Below are 18,601 nucleotides of genomic sequence, written 5' to 3'. Positions count from 1 at the left end.
CTGTATCATGGGTCACTGTGTAGAGGTGGAGGGGCAGGTTTTTGTGTATCAGGATCATAACGCCTCTTGAGTCCATCGTAAAGCCTGAGTGAAATATCAGCTTATAATTTGTACGCTTAAATAGGGTGCATTCTGCTGCAAGATGTGTCTCGGTCAGGAACACTATGTCAGCCCCCCGTCTGTTCAAAAATTGGCACACCAGGTGGCGCTTGATTGCATTGCCTAGGCCATTGACGTTCCACGACATGAGCCTCAGTGTTCTGAGAGTGTCAACCTTATCATGATACTCTGCCATGTGAGTGTGTGTCTGTGGCCGCCCTGCTTGTCACCGGCAGTGATATGCGCCTGTTGGAAGCATGCCAGTGGTGTACTGGTGACCTTCCTGGCCATGTTCCTCCATTAGCTTGATAGGTCCCTGATGAAGCTGTGCTTAACAAACCCAAAACCCCCCACCCCATACTCCTCCAAACTAGAAGCATCGGTCGCCCAAACAAAAACTCTATGGTGTCAACTGGACACCTAACATGCACCGAACTTAATATCAAACAAAAGTGGTCCCCATCTAGGGAAAGCCCGGGGTGGGGGGAGGTAGTACTCCTCTAAAGGTGATCCCCAAGGGCAATCCACGTGTAAACTACACCTGGGATTTGTTGCGCTCTCAGGGGTGGGGCTCTTTCCTATCGTAGTGCCTAGGGCGTACCGCGGCCGGAACAGGTGGATGTGTGCTGTCTATCATTGTGTGTGTGCGTGTACTGTGAGAAGATCTATGGTCTGACTTGCGTATCTCCGTATGGACACAGGATTGTTGAGGGGGTTATCACCCCCCTAGGTCTTCCGGTGGGTCCTGCGGTGGTGGTCGGCGGGGTTCTCGCCGCTGGTCTGGCAGAGGTCTTCGGTTTCTCCCCCTATTTTCGCGGGGGAAGACCAGTCTCCCTCTATGTTTTGCTCGGCCCAACGCCAAGCCTCCTTAGGGTCACTAAAATGGACTGATGTGCCTTTATGGGAAATCTTGAGTTGTGCAGGAAAGAGCAGGCCGTATTTCACGCCCATCGTGTGAAGCTGTCGTTTCAGGGAGTCAAAGGATTGCCTTGCCCTTTGCACTTCCCTCGTGTAATCCGGAAAAAAGGTGATTTTGGAGCCATTGAACGTGACCGATCCTTTGGTGCGCGCATGTTGCAGCAGGGCGTCGCGGTCTCTGTAATTTAAGAATCGTGCTATCACAGTTCTTGGAGGGGCTCCAGGCGGTGGCCTGCCTGTGGGCACCCTATGTGCCCTTTCTATGGAAAAAAACTTGGAAAAGGCATCGGGCTCGTATAGGTCAGAGAGCCATTGTTCTAGAAAGACTTCCATGCAGGTGCCCTCTGCCTTTTTGGGTATACCCAGGATGCGTACATTATTACGCCTGGACCTGCCCTCTCCCTCTTCAATTCTGTCTTCCAGCACCTTCCGTTTGGACAATGTGTTATGAAGTTGTTGTTGCACAGTGTTCATTCTGTCCTCCGTATTAGAAATGCGCTGCTCGGCTTCCCCTATGCGTGCCGTCAGTTTTTGGAGGTCGTGCCTGAGGCGGGAAACATCCATGCTAATTCCTCCATTTTCTGCTCCATGGACGTGCGGGAGTCGGTGATGGCGGCCATGATGTCTTTGAGAGATATTCTTTGGTCCGTCTCCATGTCGTCTGAGAGTTCAGTGGGTTGGGGAGGAGGAATGGTGTATTGATCCATTTTGCTTTGGGCGTGAAGCTTCCTCGGCCTGTCTTTCCCCATAGCGCCCGGTCCACCGTTTACGCTATATGGGCTGATGTGGTCAGCCTCGCCTGAGCACCACGCTGCCAGGTGTGCCCGTAGACTCTTTTACCTTGTCGGCATGTCGCACCCTTCATAGCTGCTGTGCTCCGGGGATATGTCCACCCTCCAGGGCCGAAGGAACCGCCCGTCGCCCGGCAGTAGCGTGCCTCCCGGGGCAAGGCGTGCTCTTCTCTCTCACACCGGCCCACGGGTCCACGCGTATGATACTGGGGTCGCCTCACAGGGCCGCCCCGCTCGGAGGGCAGGGCTCACCAGGGTGTACGGTCTTCTCTCCCCTTGCAGGCCTTCTTGACTTCCCGGCCAGTGATGGTGCTCCGGCCAGTCCCCCGAGGGGGCGGGAGCCGGTGCGGGAGGCCTAGGCTCCACTCTTTGGCAGGCTCTCCCGTTACCTTCTTGTCTGTGCTGTCCTGCAGGGAGCACAGACAAGAAGTCTGGTCGTCCGCCGGTCGGGGCCTCCCCGGGTCCGCACCTTTCTCCCACTGCGATCGATCAGTCCGTTGCGGGTCGGCCACCGTCTCAGCGCGGCCTCGCTGGGTGTGCGCAGGACGCTCAGCTGCGTGCGCCCGCGGCCATTTTGAAAGCGGGCCGGCTGCTGTCGCTAGAAAACTTCACACGGTTGTCTCCGGGAAATCCGACCGTGGTTCTCTTCGATCTTCGCTCCAGGAATGCCCAACGGTGTTCGCTATCGTATCAGAGTATTTCCAGCTCTTATTACCCCTGAAAACAGGCTTTTTTATATCAGGATGTTAGTGCGGCCGTGGGAGCTGAGCAGATGCACGTCTACTCCATCCCGCAGTTAGCCACGCCCCCCATTCCCACACATTCTTGACCAGAGCTCATCCGGAATATCACTTCCAATCCTCCGACTCCATTCTTTCCTCAAAGTATCATTGCCTTTATACTCTTCCACAATCAATCCATAAACTCGACTGGCTAAGCCACCTTCTTTCAATTTTGATTTCATAGTGAACAAGGCTAAATTCAGCCTCTCCTCCACATTAACCTCACCAATAACTCTTCTGAGTTTCCGATAATCTGAGATCTTGAAATCAGAGATATTAAAATGTATCTGCAATTCTCTGGCTTTCATCCATTTTCCATTCCTAAAAATATCAGCAATCCACATTACACCACCAAGAAACCATTCAGGCCAAAATATAACTTCATCCTCCAGTCTAATGTTCGGATTCATCCAAACTGATGCCCCTGGATCCCCAAACGCATCAATTCTCAGAAATTCATTCAACTTCTTCCAGGAACTCCTTAATCCCGCAATTAAGGGATCTTTCACACAGCCAGACCTCGAAACAGAAGTTAAAATCTCCCTAGGCCGTTATAGCTAGTTTCCGCAGTTACCCACTCATCCGGTTCAGGTTCTAGGAAAGCCGACAAGAAATGGGAAATGAACGCCAAATGATAAGCTCTAAAATTGGGCACCCCTAACCCGCCCTTTGCCAAAGGTAATTGCAATTTACAAAGTTTTAATCTGGGTGATTTTTGGTCCCATAGGAAATTTCTTAGGCGTCTATCTAATTCTTTCCAATACTTCGTGACAATATTCAGCGGAAACATGCTCAGGACATTATTGATCCTAGGAGTTGAGACCATCTCAAGAGCATTGACCTTCCCCCAGAGGGAGAGATGTAATAAACTCCATTGTTCCAAATCCTGCCTAAAATCAGTACAAACCCTCTTCAAGTTCTCCTGTACATAATCAGCAATCCTAGGTGTAATCCAAACCCCCAAGTACAACAACTTTTCGGCACACCAATTGAATCCCAAATTCAATATAAACTGCTTATCATAATATGGGACTAGGGGCAGTACTTCCGACTTAGCCCAATTAATTTTGTAGCCTGAACACAGATGAATAAATGACAATATATCCATAAGTGCTGGTAAAGACTTTTTAAGGTTCCTGAGAACCAAAAGTAAATCATCAGCATACAGCCCCAATTTTTGTTGTAACCCCCAGCAGCTCAATCCAAGCAATCCAGACTCCATCCTAAGTGCCACAGCTAAAGGTTCAATCCCAATAACAAACAATAAGGGGGACAGAGGGCACCCCTGCCTCATTCCTCTTTTCAACACAAAAGAACCTGAACGTAATCCATTGGTATTAACGTCTAGTAGGTGCTCCTTTACTGTCACCTGTAAGCAAAACTATTGGCATTGCAGTACCTAGAGGAGGACGATGGGATGTGGGTGTTCTTTGGCGTTTACCCACCCATTGACCTCCCATGGCCGTGCTAATCCCTATTGATATCCAACCATTCACCCAAACCTACCGGCTTGAAACATGCCAGAATCAGATCTCATTGAACTAAATCTATCATGCAGTAATATTAAACTTTGCACTGTCATTGTAATAACTATGCAGTCTTTTAATGGCTTTTGAAATGCAGCTGTAAATCAGTGCCTTCAGCCACTTGGTTCATTAGCAATATGTGTGTCCTCACATCTGTGTCTCGCACTAAAATCCTGTTAAACACAAGCATTGGCAAATGCAACGGTTTTGGCTAGTGTATAGGTATTATATAGGTATTGGCATGGTACTGGTATGACATGCCCAGGTACTTACAACATGTGCTAGCTGTTGCCATTTTATGGCCAGTTAGTACCGTCATGGCAATGCCTGGCAAATGCTTATCTGTTGCCATCACAAAAGGCCAAAATGTTTACATTGCCACTGCTTGTTTAAAGCTCGTGGCATGATATCAATGAAGCTTGGGAAGCTTTCCTTGTCATTACAGTGCGTGGAGATATTTGTGATCCCTGTCACAGCGTCTGTGCTCAGTGGTCTTTGGAATCAGTAGGCGCAATGCCGGGACAATGGAAGAGATGACCAGGGTCCCTTGCACCCTGGAGACCGTCTTGCTTCCTTGTCACTGGGAACCCTGTCTCGCCTGCACACTATGTCAACAGCTGCGCAAAGTGGGAGAAAGGTTGGCAAGCGACATAACGATTCAGATTAAACAAACCAAGCATTGTCAATGCCAACAGTTTTGGCTTTTGTGTAGGCGTATTTGCCAGGCACAGCAGTAGTGGTATTAACTGGCTATGGATAGTAGCAGCTGCAAAATGGTGCAAGTACCTGCGCATATAATAGCAGTGTCTGGCCAATGGCTAATATTTAAACAGAAACCAAAACTATTACCTTTGCCAATGCTTGTTTTTAACAGGACTTCAGGGGAAAACGTGCATAGTGCTTACAAATTGAGTGGCTGAAGGCAGACCTGGTAAGGACATTGTTGTTGCACCTGTAGCACATTTACAGATCCTATTAATTCATTAACTCTTAGAAGACTGCATTGAGAAAACACTTGCAGGCACAAAGTTTGATGATACAGCTTGATAAAGCTAGCTTAAGGAGATCCCAGGAGGATGTGTTTTGGGCAGGGAGGAGCAGGACGTGGTGGGAAAGCCCATAAGGATTAGTATTCCCATGGGCAGTTGATGGGTGGATTAATAACCAAACAACTGCAATCTTTGTGTCCCTCCTCGTATTCCATGTCTCCCTAGCTGTACTCTCTGTACTCTAATGCAATAATTTTGCCTTTCAGGTGGTGCATTGGCACCACCTAATATCAAAACTAAAAATGATTGAAATATTTAAATAAGTAATCACTACAGACCGTGAAAGAGTGCACAGTAAAGGAAAGGTCAATTTTCTAGTTGTTTCACATTACCATGGTTAGTTTTGCTATTGGAGGCTCATACATTAAGGATAGAGTAGGTTTAGTAAAAGTATAATATGTGAAGTAAAAAGTATGTATTACTCAAAAGATTGTGCACAAAACATGTACAGAGCGCTCATTGTTCATGGGATAGACGTGACTTAATAAGCCTGTGCAGAAGTCCCTGTTTTTGATGTTATTCCTATGCTGGTGGCACCCAGATTCTGATGCGCCATCGACAGTGGAGCGCTGGCGCTTGGCAATCTCATTCTGGATGGGCTCCAACTGGCTCCAGTTCAATGGCAATAAAACCGAGGTCTTGGTCGTCGGGGTACCACCTGACATTTCTCTCTGATTGGCCGATTTCTGGCCGCCCGAGCTGTGCCCTGTGCCCCAGCCAATCGCTGTAGTCAAAAATCCTGGGGTTAAGTTTTCGGTTTCCCTCTCCCTGCTCCCTCAAATAAGCTCTGTCTGTTAAGGGGTTTACTTTAAGCTCCACACTCTTTGCAAATTTCTCCCCTGTCTTCCCGTAGGAGTTCGCCCACTGGTGGTTTCGTCTCAGGTTGCTGGCTCACTGGACTATTGTAATTCTTTGTACCTTGGCCAACTTGCTTATCTGCTGCAGTGCCTGCAGATCCTTCAGAATTTTGCGGCACAGCTTGCCACGGGGGTCTCTTGGTTCATCTTGGTTCCAGGTGTTCTTAAATCGCTGCATTGGCTCCCGGTGGCCAGCCAGATTAAGTTCAAGGCCCTGTGCATTGTGCACCGTGCCTTGTATGGTATTGGCCCTGAGTTCCTGCAGGAGAAATCTTGCTGTTATGTGCCGGCCCGCTCCTTGAGGTCAGCCAATACAGCTTATATTTTGGTTCAACGTGTTAGACGCAATGGTGTGGGGGGACGCTACTTTTCTGTTGCGGCTGCACAGTTGTGGAACTCTCTGCCCACTCCTCTTCGTCTTACCGAGGATCATCTCAGCTTGAGGCGGGCTGTGAAAACCTGGCCTTTCGCAGCCTAATCTTTGGACTTGGTCTGCAGCTTTCTCTTTCTGTCTTTGTATAGTTCTGCCTTAGTGCCATGATGCCCCTGGGGGTGAGAGTTTGGGCTTCATAAATGGTTTAACATAACATAACATAACTTTTATAGGGCATATTAAAAGCCAGCTAAAATAGGTGGTGTGGAGCACCACAACGCAACCAAACCATTTGAAAACTACAATCAATAAAAGAATTACTGCATTGTTTTGTTTTATGCAATAAGTGTATTTACCATAGTAATGTCCATCTAACAAGTGACACCATCTAAAGAACAACTACATTAAACAGGTAATGTGTGTACAGATGATTGCAAGAGGCAGGCAGTGCCTTGTGAAAGAGCTGGCATATGGCATGCTGTTCCTGTGCATACATTACATTGTTTTTTTAAAAGGTTCCTATTATCAAATGTAGTGCATCTTGCATCCTCACCTGACCGCCTCTTTGCTGCAGCTCTGCCTTGCAATACTGGAGTCTTCATTGTTTGTACAACTTGTTACACTTGGGCACAATATGTACGGATGAGGTCCTCACCCACACACAGTGTTCTACTCCTTTGCACATGCGCAGACTATGTAACCAGACAAAACATGCTTCAATGTGTGCACATGAATAAACAAAAAGGGGGCACCCAGGGGCGTACAGGCCCCTGAACATGCACCATCATATCCTGTTCAACGGGTGGTGCAGAAAAAGGTGTTGGAGGAGCCAGGGGTGCATAAACTCAGTCCACACCGAAGACCTCTCATTACAGTCCACTGAGTCCCAAACTCCCAGCTCTATGATAGCATAGACACAAACAAAGCACTATATGCGGCCACGGTTCCCGAGCACACCGGGAGCAGCAGCGTGATCCCTAGATGGAGACGATGATACATCAAGCAGCCATCTTACCTCATTGTATTCTCCCTGCCTTATAAGCAGACCCACGGAGACATTACTATTATTTGGAAAGTTTTTTTAATGATTATAACATTTATTTTGCTAAATATATCTTTTCTATGGATGAGTCCTCATGTTTTCATGATAAATATATTAATAGAGTTTTTTAAAATGTGTGTAATGGATTCCTTTTTTACAACAAAATCAAAATGATGCTAAAAACGGTGCAATTTGATAATTTACTTTTATCAAAACAACCACATTCTTATGTGATCTACCAACATAAAACTGTAAACAACCACATTTCAAGATAGCGGCTCTGTAGCAAAAAAAGTGGCTGACAACTTCAGCACGGTAAAGAATGCAAAAAGAGGTGTGGTTTAAGGTGGAGATGGGTGGGAATGTGAGGTAAATCGTAAAGATTTGACTTAGAGATGTGCATTAAGTGGGTGGGATACAGAGCCAAACAACACAAATCCATCCTCATATGTCATCTGCATTGAAAAGCTTTAGAGACCCTCATTCAAAGGCCCTATTTGAAGCTTTTATGATAAAGCTCTTATTTTAATGACAATAGTTTCGGCTTAAAGATAGTGCTTTCAGCGCCACCTAATAGCCAAAACTAAAAAAGACTGGAGAACGTCCCAAGGACACAATTATACATCCTTGGAAACAGTTCATGGTTTTACTACTGATCTGTGACATCAAAGAAGGGGACTCAAATTATGCGAATTAGTCCAACCGTGCGATAAGGAGCAAAGTGCTGCAAACCACCAAGTTGTCCCACTCTACGTGAGACTTCAAGCAACTGTCCAACACTTTTTAACCTTGGTAGGGACTTAGGGCCTGTCAGTGGGCCTCATCACGAGTTGGGCAGCATCCCAGCTGTAATACCAACCTACTGCAACAGTGTTAGTGCCCACTGGTCCGGCGCTATTACCGCTGGATCATAGGTTGGGCATTAACGATAAATCCCCATTCCCAATTTTCAGCACTACTACTGCGCTCCAATACAGCCGGCAGTAAACAGGGCGCTAAATGGGATTTTCACATCCAGAAAAAAGCTGGAGGTAAAACAGCCCATTTAGTGCCCAACTCGTGATAGGGCCAGCCTTTAAATGCAGCGGTAATACTGTTACCACTGCATTTAAGGGCTACAGCCCAACTTGTGATGAGGCCCAGTGAGATGTACTTGGGGTTTCTAGGCACTGAGAGCAAGGGTTCCATTTCTGCTCCTGCACGCCACCTGTAGGGACACTCACCATGACGTACCAGCAGCTGAGCTCAATGCATGTGCATAAGGTGTGTCCTGCATGCCCTGCTGAACTGAAGATTGGAATACCAATACCGGACCTACTGAAATCCACAGCACCATGCCCCACCTCACACAGTCTCACTGTTTCACCACTTCACTGCCTCTCTTCTCTAACTCTCACTCTATTAATCTTAAGTAATGCTTGCTGTATCTTGTTTGTTTCTCTTTCTCTCTTCCCTTCCCTCTTTCGGTTTCTGTCTGATTTTTGTATTGCCTCTTTGTCCCTCTCGTCCTGTTGCGCTCTGGTTGTCTTTGCGTGCGTCTCTCTCTCTCTCTCCCCTCCCTCTCTCTCCCGCTATATGTCTAGTGGTTTACTTTTAGTCATTTTTCCTCTTTGACTTTCTCTCACTCTCTCCCACTCTTTCTCTCTCTGTTAGGATGTCCACTTGTAGTCACTTTGTCTCTTTGTCTGTCTATCCCCCGTACACTCCTCTCTATCTTTGATTCTGTCTGGGCATTCTCTTGCAGTCGCTTTGCCTCTTTCTCCCTTTCACCTCCTTGCTCTCTTTCTTTCTCTCTCGTTCTCTCTCTCTCGGTTTCTCCCTCTCTCTCCCTCACTTTATTCTTTCTGTCTGGTTGTTATCTTGTAGTCACTTTGCCTCTTTCTCCCTTTTACGTCTTCGCTCTCTTGCTTTCTTTCTCTCTCAGTGTCAGTCTCTCTCTCTGTTTATGTCTGTTCGTTCACTTGCAGTCACTTTGCCTCTTTGTCATGGTCTCTCTTCACCCATATCTCTCTCTCTGGCCGTTCTCTTGATGCCGCTTTTTCTTTGCCTCTCTCTCATTACCCCCCTCTCTTACTCTCTCGTGCTCTCTCTCTCTCTCTTTCTCTCTCTCTTTCTGTTTGCTCGTTCTCTCGTAGTCACTTTACCTCTTTGTCATTGTCTCTCTTGCACTCCCCCTCTCTCTTTCTGTCTGGTCGTTCTATTGCAGTCGCTTTGCCTCTTTGTCTCTCTCACCTCCTCTCTCACTTTTTCTCTCTCTCTCTCTCTCGGTCTCACTTTCTGTTTCTGTTGGTCGTTCTCATGTAGTCACATTGCCTCTTTGTCTCTCTCACGCCCCCCTCTCTCTTTCTTTCTGTATGGTTGTTCTCTTGCAGTCGCTTTGCCTCTTTTCTCTCTCTCTCTCTCTCTCTCTCTCTCTCTCTCTCATCTTCTGTTTCTTTCTCTCTCCGCCTCTCTCTCACTATCTGCCTCTCTCTCTCTCTCTCTCTCTCTTTCTTTCACTTTCTCTTTCTCCCTGTTACTGTCTGGTGGTTCTCTTGTAGACACTTTGCCTCTTTGTCATTGTCTCTCTCTCTCTCTCTCTCTCTGTCTCTCTCTCTCTCCCCTCTCTCTCTCTCTCTCTCTCTCTTTTTCTCTCTCTTTGTCTGGTCGCTCACTTGTTGTCACTTTTCCTCTTTTTCTTTGTCTCTCTAAATCTCTTTCTCTCTTTCTGTCTGGTGGTTCTCTTGTAGTCACATTGCCTCTTTGTCTCTCCCCCACCACTGCTTCTCTCTCTCTCCCTCTCTATTTCTGTGTGGTCATTCTCTTATGGTACCTTGGTTTATTTGTCTTTCTCTCTATTTCTCTATCTCACACTCTCACTTTGTTGTTTTTGTCTGGTTGTTATCTTGTCACTTTGCATTTTAGTATTTGTCTCTCCCTCTAATGTTCTCTCTCTAAGTTTTTCTCTAATTCTCTCTCGCTCTCTCTCTCTCTCCCCCACCTATCTCTCTCTCTCTCTCTCAGATTCTGGCGGTTTGTTCTCTTGTAGGCATGTACACTCTGACTGTTTACTCTGTCTCACACAAAGACACTGTTGTCCGTTTTGTCTCACCCACCAAGCCTCTCATTTCCCCTATTTCAGTTGCTGCCCCTCTTTTTCTCCCTGCTGATCTCTCTTCTTATCACTCTCTCTCTCTATGTTCCCTCCTGTCTCACCACTATCTCGTTTGCTTTGTGTGGGGCAGTTGTCTTCTCTCTCTCTGCCCCGCCCTCTCTCTCTGCCTGCTGATATCCCCTCTTCTGCTCTCTCTCGCTTACCCTTTTTGTCTCATCCACTCTCTCTCTCCTTCCCCCATGCTCTGACCTCTCTCCTAATCACTGCCTCCTAGCACAGCATCTAGACTGTCTTACTTTCTGATATTTGGGAGGCTTGATGAGAATCTCATTATCCTAAACTGAGAATAGAACGTATTGAGGCGCTATGCCCTGAAGTGGCGTCTGACCCTGTAGGTAACAGCCCACAGCCCAAGTTAAGGGCCTAAGTGCAGCGAGGGTCCCTTAATGAGCGTGGTGGGCCGTTACCTAAAGGGTCGGCCTGCCACCTCATGATATATCGCCATTAGCACCTGTGTAGTTCGCTTCATGGAAAATGTTTTCTCTCCAAAAATACTATACCAACATGGCCACCATTGAATAGGAAGGGGGTCTGTATGGAGCCCCTCTTCTATTTCTCTGGTGGCCAAACAGAACGCGGACAGGAGCTGCAGGAGCAATCAGGTAATTAGGATTGGGAGAGGGTGAGAAAAAAAAAGCAGGGTCGGTTGGGGGGAAGATGGCAGGTGGGGGAACTGGCCATCAGGTGGCTTGGAACGCGGGCGTTCCATGGCTCCTGATTGGCTGGATCCCCACTGATTGTGCTAATTTTTGTTATTCATATTTGTCTTTACAATTATGCTTAACATCATTATCTCGGGCGTTATTTAGGCACACGGACAATGAAAGAAGTAATTGTCATCAGATTGGTCAGGAAGGAGTAAGGCAAAAATGTGTGGCCGTCTTTCACTTATTTCTTTATTTGTAGTGTTAATTAATACATCAGCCTATGGGCACAATACCGCATAATGCTCAGGAAGCAAAATGGGGGGTTTGGGAGTCAGCAGGAAGAAAGAGAAGGGTACATAAAAACCTTATTTCAAGGTTTTCACAGTGCTTTGGGGACAGCAAATTGCCATTGTGAAGAAAACTAACTTTATTGCGTTTATCCAACACTCTTGAAAATATAAGTGGCCTGTTTCAGAAGTTCAAATTAAAGCCCTTCAAATATAGGTTGCAATTGAATTGATGGTCTGGAAAGCCTTTACTGTTTGGGTTTAGTCTTAGCTCTTGTGGTAAAGCGCTTCCGGAGTGTGGTCCTCTGGCCGCTAGGTTTCTCGTCCCCGTCTTTTGTTTCTGTAGATTGTAGGGTTTGCACCAAAGAGTTGGTCAAGTATTCTGCCGTGGCCAAAGTGTTGCTTTTCTAACAAAGTTGCATATACCCCACCACACTTTTGAGTTTTGCCACTCTTAGTTTTCCTTCTCCTTTTGGTATATACAGACTTTCATGGGTAAAGCAAGAAAGGAACACGTCTAGCAGGAAATACAGAGATCCATAGCAGTAGCCCTCATTACAAGTTTGGTGGCTGCCTTGCCGGTATAACCGGCAGGCTGCCGCCAAACTTGCTAATTTTTCCGGCCCCTGGCAATGGGGAAATACAGGGCCATTACAACCCTGGTGGACCCTGTATTTCCCCATTGCCAGGGTCCGGAAACGTTTACTCCCCATTCCCATTTGAGCCAAAGTGGGGGCTTAAAGGAGAATGGGGAGGCCGGATGTACAGGTACCCGGTGCCTCCGACATGCTCTGCTCGCTGGTGTCGGACCACCGACGAAAAGGCACCTGCGAACAGAACTCGTAGTTTGCCGGTCCGGCAACTACGGTACCGGCAATCTTGCTGGTACCGTAGTTACCAGACCGGCAAACTTGTAATGAGTACCAGTGTTTATTTTTGTGCATTCGTGGGTGCTGCATTTCGGGTAGGGTACAAGTAACTAAGGCTCACACAAAAGTCTGTTCATCTTCAAAATGTCCTTTTTGGTCCTGCCTAGCTTTTGCCTTCGGGCTCCTGCACCCTGCTGACTGCTCGAGTGCTGCTGAATGCAAACCATGGGGGTGCTAGAGCCAAGCTTTCTACCGTGGCACTCAGAGGAGAAGAGGGATTGGATAGACTTCTTTTTATGCATAGTCAGTGCGGTTTTCAACAGGGTAGCACTAATGGTGTATTTTGTGGCATGGAAAAAACAGACCAGAATGAAGCAAGTAGGCAATATTGAGCCCTCTGTGTTTGTTGGCTGACCTAATTTAAGAGCAATCATGCTGATTTCAAGATCTACAATTGGTTGGCACGTGCGTTTTACACATTTGTTTCACTTGCACATCAATGTTGTCCAATGAATGGACGAATAAATGAATGAATGAACCAACCAATCAATGAATCAATAAAAAGCTTTATTTCAGGGGAAAACCCATAAAAGCATCGTAAGAATAGAAAATAACAGTATTAATATAAACCTTTAGACAATATGTAATTTAATATGGTTAACAAATCTGAGAACACATTGGGCCTCATTATAATGTTGGCGGTAACGGTATGAATGGTGCCGGGAAGGCACCAACACCATTCAGAATGTTCCGCCGACCTGGCGGGCTGTGCGGCACCCGCGAGCAGAACACGTGATTGCACCGGCACCGTTATCAACGGTGCCGTTGCAACCATGCTCCCCACCCCCATTGTGCCCTATTGGGCCGAATGGGGATCTGGAGCCCGGCATTCAACTCGTAATGGGCCGGTTATTGCCCAATCGCGGCTGCCGGTGCCGGTAGCGAGTTTGGCGGTAGCCACGTCTGTAAAACGGGCATGGCTACCACAAAGCTCGTAATGAGGCCCATAATATTAACAACATATCGAACCTAAAACAGATCAATGAAACCATATAGCAGCATAAATTCAAAAAACCTTAGTCAAAACTAAATAGAGTTTTCCTAATTTCAAAAGCCTTTGAAGCAAAATTACCGCTCATGACACACAACTTATCCGAGCCAGCAAAAGATATAAGGGAGCTGGACAGCATTGATTAATGTTTCTCCGAATAGCAGCATATTTCGGGCAGAGAAAATGCATCATCGTTGCAAAGTCTTCTGGGCAAAAAGGACAACAATCATATTTAAAGTGCTAACCGGCACCTGCGTGTCTTCATTATGCAACTATCCCTCTTCCTAAGTGTCTGGTGTTGGAAGTGGTGCTCTCTGCTATTCCACTGGGCCTTCTGGTTAAAGTATTCTTAGGTGTTCTTTGGTAAAGCTCTCAAATCATTAGAGAGCAAAGTACTTTAGTAACAGCGGTTACGGATAACCAAGTTAAAGGGACAATTCTTTGCTGTAGGCATATGACTTCCTGAGCTATTTTACTGGGATTGGAAGCTGAAGGGATCGCTGCAGCAGACAAATCAACCCCCCTACTTATCGCCCTTAGATAGGAAACTGAAGGGAATGGAACCTGTAACCTACAGATTATTCACTCCATTCCTCAGAAAGTGAACTGGACCCTGGAGAAAATTCCAGATTCCTGTCGTGATTGGTTAAACTCTTGCTGCAGCTCAAAGGCTTTCAGTTGAAAAGTAGATGTTACACTGGCTTCCTTCTTAGCACATCCACAATATTGGGAGTTCTGCCTCTTTGGGCCCAACCCCACCAATCAACCAGATTGAAGGCTTTTGGCCTCATTACGAGTTGGGGAGTAAATTCGCTTATTTACCACCAAAATCGATTACAATTTCCACCACTCGTCCTATGGACATACCACAGTATTATGAGTGGTGGCACTGTGGTGTTAGTACCCATTTCTGGAGTCCATGGGACTCCTTGGCGAATTCTCCAGAATTACCACAAGCGGTAGTTCTGCTGAAGTAATTCTGATGATTTTTGAAAGTAAGATGATGATTTACCTCCAGCTTTATGTACGGCAGTACAGTAATTGGTGATAAAGTCACAGTAGCGGTATTATCAGGTCTTTACAGACACTTTTTGCCGCACCACTGCACTTGTAATGAGGCCCAATGTGTCCCACACATGAAAAACTTAGACACTTGCACTTTGATCCCTTCTGCACTGCTAGCATGCAGTCATGGAACTGACAGGAGCCTTTGCTTACTGAGACTTTGAATGGCCTTTGAATGGCTGTGACGTGTCGGGCTGCTTCCAAGAAAAAAGCAGCATTAAATGTCTCCTGAAACTATTCAGCCTCGAGTTTGAGAATTATTATGTATTCCACCAACTCTGAATATCTGTTTTTCATCCGGAATTCGGCCGAATACTTACTTAAAGCCAAATTTTGGTACATCCTCTAGTAGGTTGCAGGGGACAGTTTGTTGGGAGTAAGGGTCCATAAGGATCGGATGATATCTAAGATAGCGGGAGATGAGGGCACGTTCCAAACACCTTTTCTTACGATGCATAGGAAATTAAAATAAATGCAGGATTGAATTGGAAGCCAATGTAGGGATTTTGATGCTCCCGAAATATGTTCAGATTTTTTAAAACCCACATGGAGTCACGCTGCTCTGCTTTGGATCACCTTTGAATGCCGTGCAGGAGACTCTTCTAATAGTACAATCTTTATATGATCAATACATGGATTAGGTGCCTTTCAATGTTCATGTCCAGCACAGGTATGACCTCTCAGGGTAAAATAATATCAACTTACGATTGGGTAAAAGATGACTTGCATGTTATTGGCGAGACCACGCTGTGCATGCACGCAGCTGGCACTGAGAGCGGGACGAGGATGCAAGCAGACGTCCTCAGTCCACAGCTCCTGCCAAGAGCTGGTGACCATGCATCTTTCGCTGCCCACACCGCTGGAATACTACTCCCATCTTGACTAAAGAGACACTCGAGTCTTGAACAATCCATGCCTTAAAACCAGCCTGCTAATGTACAGTACTTACTTAGCTTGTTTCATGCCCAGCAGGGCCTCTGTGTCATTCGAGCAACTGTAAGCTTGCAGTGATAAAAGTACTTCAAATCCCCATCTGTGCAACGACTCATTCAGAGGCCACTACAGCAGGGCTTCTTCAACAATCGGCCTGCCTAAACTCAAAGGCTTTCTATTTCAGCTGGATTCAGGAGCACTTCCATGCGTGGAGAGCAGATAGCCAGTTGGAGATGTTTGCCAGGTTGGAGGGGTACCCCGCATCTAGACGGAAACTCAGTTGGGTATTATCAGTTTCGATGTGGAAGGCTATTTTGAAATGATTGAGGATATTTGTTTTAGGCAGTCAAGAGAAATTGTGTGAAGAGTATACTTGCGGCCGCATGAACCAATTACTCACAAACGAATGTACTGTGTAACGCTGATTGATTCGATTTGGAGGGGGCGGTCATGATCCACACGAGGGAAGGTAAAATGAGCTGTAGAGGGAAGGGTAACATGATCTACAGGAACGAAGGTAACATTGACAATCTGGTCACAGAAGCAGCTGCTACAGATAAACAGAACTGTCTATAACATCCTTATAGATGACCCTACATTCCTGCAAGTTGGAGGGAAAATACTGATTCATTCAAAGTGCTGACCGCTCAATCAATGTCTGCATAACTTGCATGATTGTTTATAAGTCTTCGACAAGCCTTAATCCTCAATTTTGTCCCATGAGCGTTAAGTAGGATGGAGCAGAATAAAGATTGGCTAATAATAATTTTTTCTCATCTCTCCAACAGAACCTACAGCGCTGGTGAGGAGACATGAGTGACTGGAGCTTCCTGGGAGAGTTCCTCGAAGAGGTTCAGAAAAATTCCACAGTGGTTGGGAAGGTCTGGCTTACCATCCTCTTCATCTTCCGGATGTTGGTGCTGGGGACCGCAGCTGAGTCTTCATGGGGGGACGAACAGTCCGACTTCATGTGTGACACCACCCAGCCCGGTTGTGAAAATGTCTGCTACGACAAGGCCTTTCCAATATCCCACATCCGCTACTGGGTCCTTCAAATCATCTTTGTGTCCACTCCGTCACTTCTCTACATGGGGCACGCAATGCACACAGTCCGCATGGAGGAGAAGAAGAAACATCGGGAACAGGAGGAGAGGTTGAAAGTGATGATGAATAGCGACCCTTCGTATCATGAGCAGGCCTATCTAGTGGAAAGAGCTGAACTTTCCTGCAGGGAGGAGCTCAGTGCACCAATTAAACTTCAAGGTTGCCTTCTCAAGACATACATATTTAGTATCTTGATACGAACTGTCATGGAAGTGGCTTTCATTGTAGGGCAATACATGCTCTATGGGATATTTCTCAACACGTTGTACGTATGTCAACGTAGTCCATGCCCGCATCCCGTGAACTGCTTCGTCTCTAGGCCCACGGAGAAGAATGTCTTCATTGTCTTCATGTTGGCTGTGGCGGTGCTCTCCCTTCTCTTGAGCCTGGCGGAGCTCTATCACCTCGCCTGGAAAAAGTTCAGGCAAAAGTTGCCAGGTTCCCACCAAGCCATTCCCCCACCAGCCAATAAAAAGGAAGCCACAAAGGAGGTTGGACAACCTAATGTACCATCTCGTAGCTGCACTCCTCCACCTGACTTTAATCAATGCTTGAGCATTTCCACTAGTAAGTACGTCCACCCTTTCCCAAATAAATTGGAGTCCCAGCAGAACACGGCCAACACTAAGGCGGAATGGGTCCACAGCCAAGAAGATATCGGAGATGATCGATTTGTCAATATAGACTACTCCCAAAGCACTCCAGTAAAAAACAAGTCTGTGCCGCACGCTGCCGCCAAGATCTATTTTAATGATAGCCGTAGGCTCAGCAAATCTAGTCGGACTAGTAGTCGGGCTAAGTCAGATGATCTGGCTGTCTGACCTGCCTCGCGCGATCACATAAATGTGCCTGTTGTGGAATGTGCACTCTAGTAATGAATACTCCCTCTTACTGTTGCTTTTTGTCAATGCCAAAAAACTATGTTCAAAATCCTGCACTATTCTAATCAAAACATGGAGGGCCCCAGTACAGAACAAATGCTGCCAGTGGTAAATACCCCTTTGGAGGTCAATCCTGCAAACAGTACTGCAATTACACTTAACTGCTAGCAGTATGGCACTAAACCCTGGGGTAAATACAGCCCAAGTAAATACTGTCAGCAGTACCAAAAAAACAGTAATTTCTAACAGTTTCACAAACACCAATGTGGTAAACACCACCAGAGCTAATACCAGTGGTAAAAATGCAGCCGGTCATATAATTTAGCTTCTGGGGATGGCATGTGACCCCCATGGCACACATCCATTTCTCCATAATGACGTGCTTGTACTGTTCGCACAAGACACGTGTCATATGGCAACAGCTATTTAAGAATGTTACTGTCTTAATAGCTGGTCTTGCTTTGGGAGGTAAATACAATAATCTACTGGCTGTATTTTCTTCTATAATTGGTGCGGGCAGTAATACAATTTTGACGGTATTTCTATCGCCAGAGGTAATTACAAGCAGCAGTATTTGCCACCAGCATTAATCTGGGGGAGCGGGTTATACTGGCAGATAGCATTTTCACCTTCTGGAATGCCAATGTCACTGAAGCCGGTGGGGGGTGGGGGGGTAGGGAATGGGTGTTACGATATGAGTTAGATCAAGGTAGGTCTATGAGGTTTATCCCTTGACTTGTGCACATTTTTCATTAAAACCCAAATTTGACAGTTATGACCCTACTACGTCTGATTTCAGAATTACTAAATTTATTAGGACTTCTAATTGAGGGACCTGGCCAGATTTCCTGATCCCACCAAAGTATTCTTCCAACCCTGTGGAGGTTCTAACACACAAGTTTGAAAAACCTCAAAATAAGCCCATTGTAGAAATGGTCTGTACGTTTCAACTAAAACACCTCTTTGGGAAGACTCTAGAAAGTACAGACTCCAAGAGGTATGCAGTAATAAAATTGCGGCAAAAATGTCTCCTTTACAAGAAATTGCTGCAAAAATGCTGTGGTTTGACCCGGTAAAGGTGTACCCCATTATACCATTTAAGGCGAGCGGGGGCTGTGGGGGTGTCCCCTGCTCCCCTTCAATGGTATAATGGGTCTGGGGGTAGCGGGGGTA

At 46.4% G+C, this 18,601-nt stretch overlaps 1 protein-coding gene across 1 annotated transcript in view; it reads left to right on the top strand.

Moving 5' to 3' along the window:
• GJA5 (gap junction protein alpha 5) overlaps positions 1 to 18,123 on the top strand; it is a 134,694-nt gene extending 116,571 nt beyond the window's left edge. The window contains exon 2 of the mRNA XM_069636000.1: positions 16,232 to 18,123. Coding sequence (XP_069492101.1) covers positions 16,256 to 17,368 — 1,113 coding nt within the window. The 5' untranslated portion in view covers positions 16,232 to 16,255 and the 3' untranslated portion in view covers positions 17,369 to 18,123. The remainder of the gene's footprint in view (positions 1 to 16,231) is intronic.
• The last annotated feature ends 478 nt before the right edge of the window (positions 18,124 to 18,601 follow it).

This window comes from Ambystoma mexicanum, chromosome 7p (genome assembly GCF_040938575.1).
Source record: "Ambystoma mexicanum isolate Mex_15411 chromosome 7p, UKY_AmexF1_1, whole genome shotgun sequence".
Lineage (NCBI taxonomy): Eukaryota > Metazoa > Chordata > Amphibia > Caudata > Ambystomatidae > Ambystoma > Ambystoma mexicanum.
The sequence above is the reverse complement of the archived record's forward strand: the minus strand, read 5'-3'. Positions and strand labels throughout refer to the sequence as shown.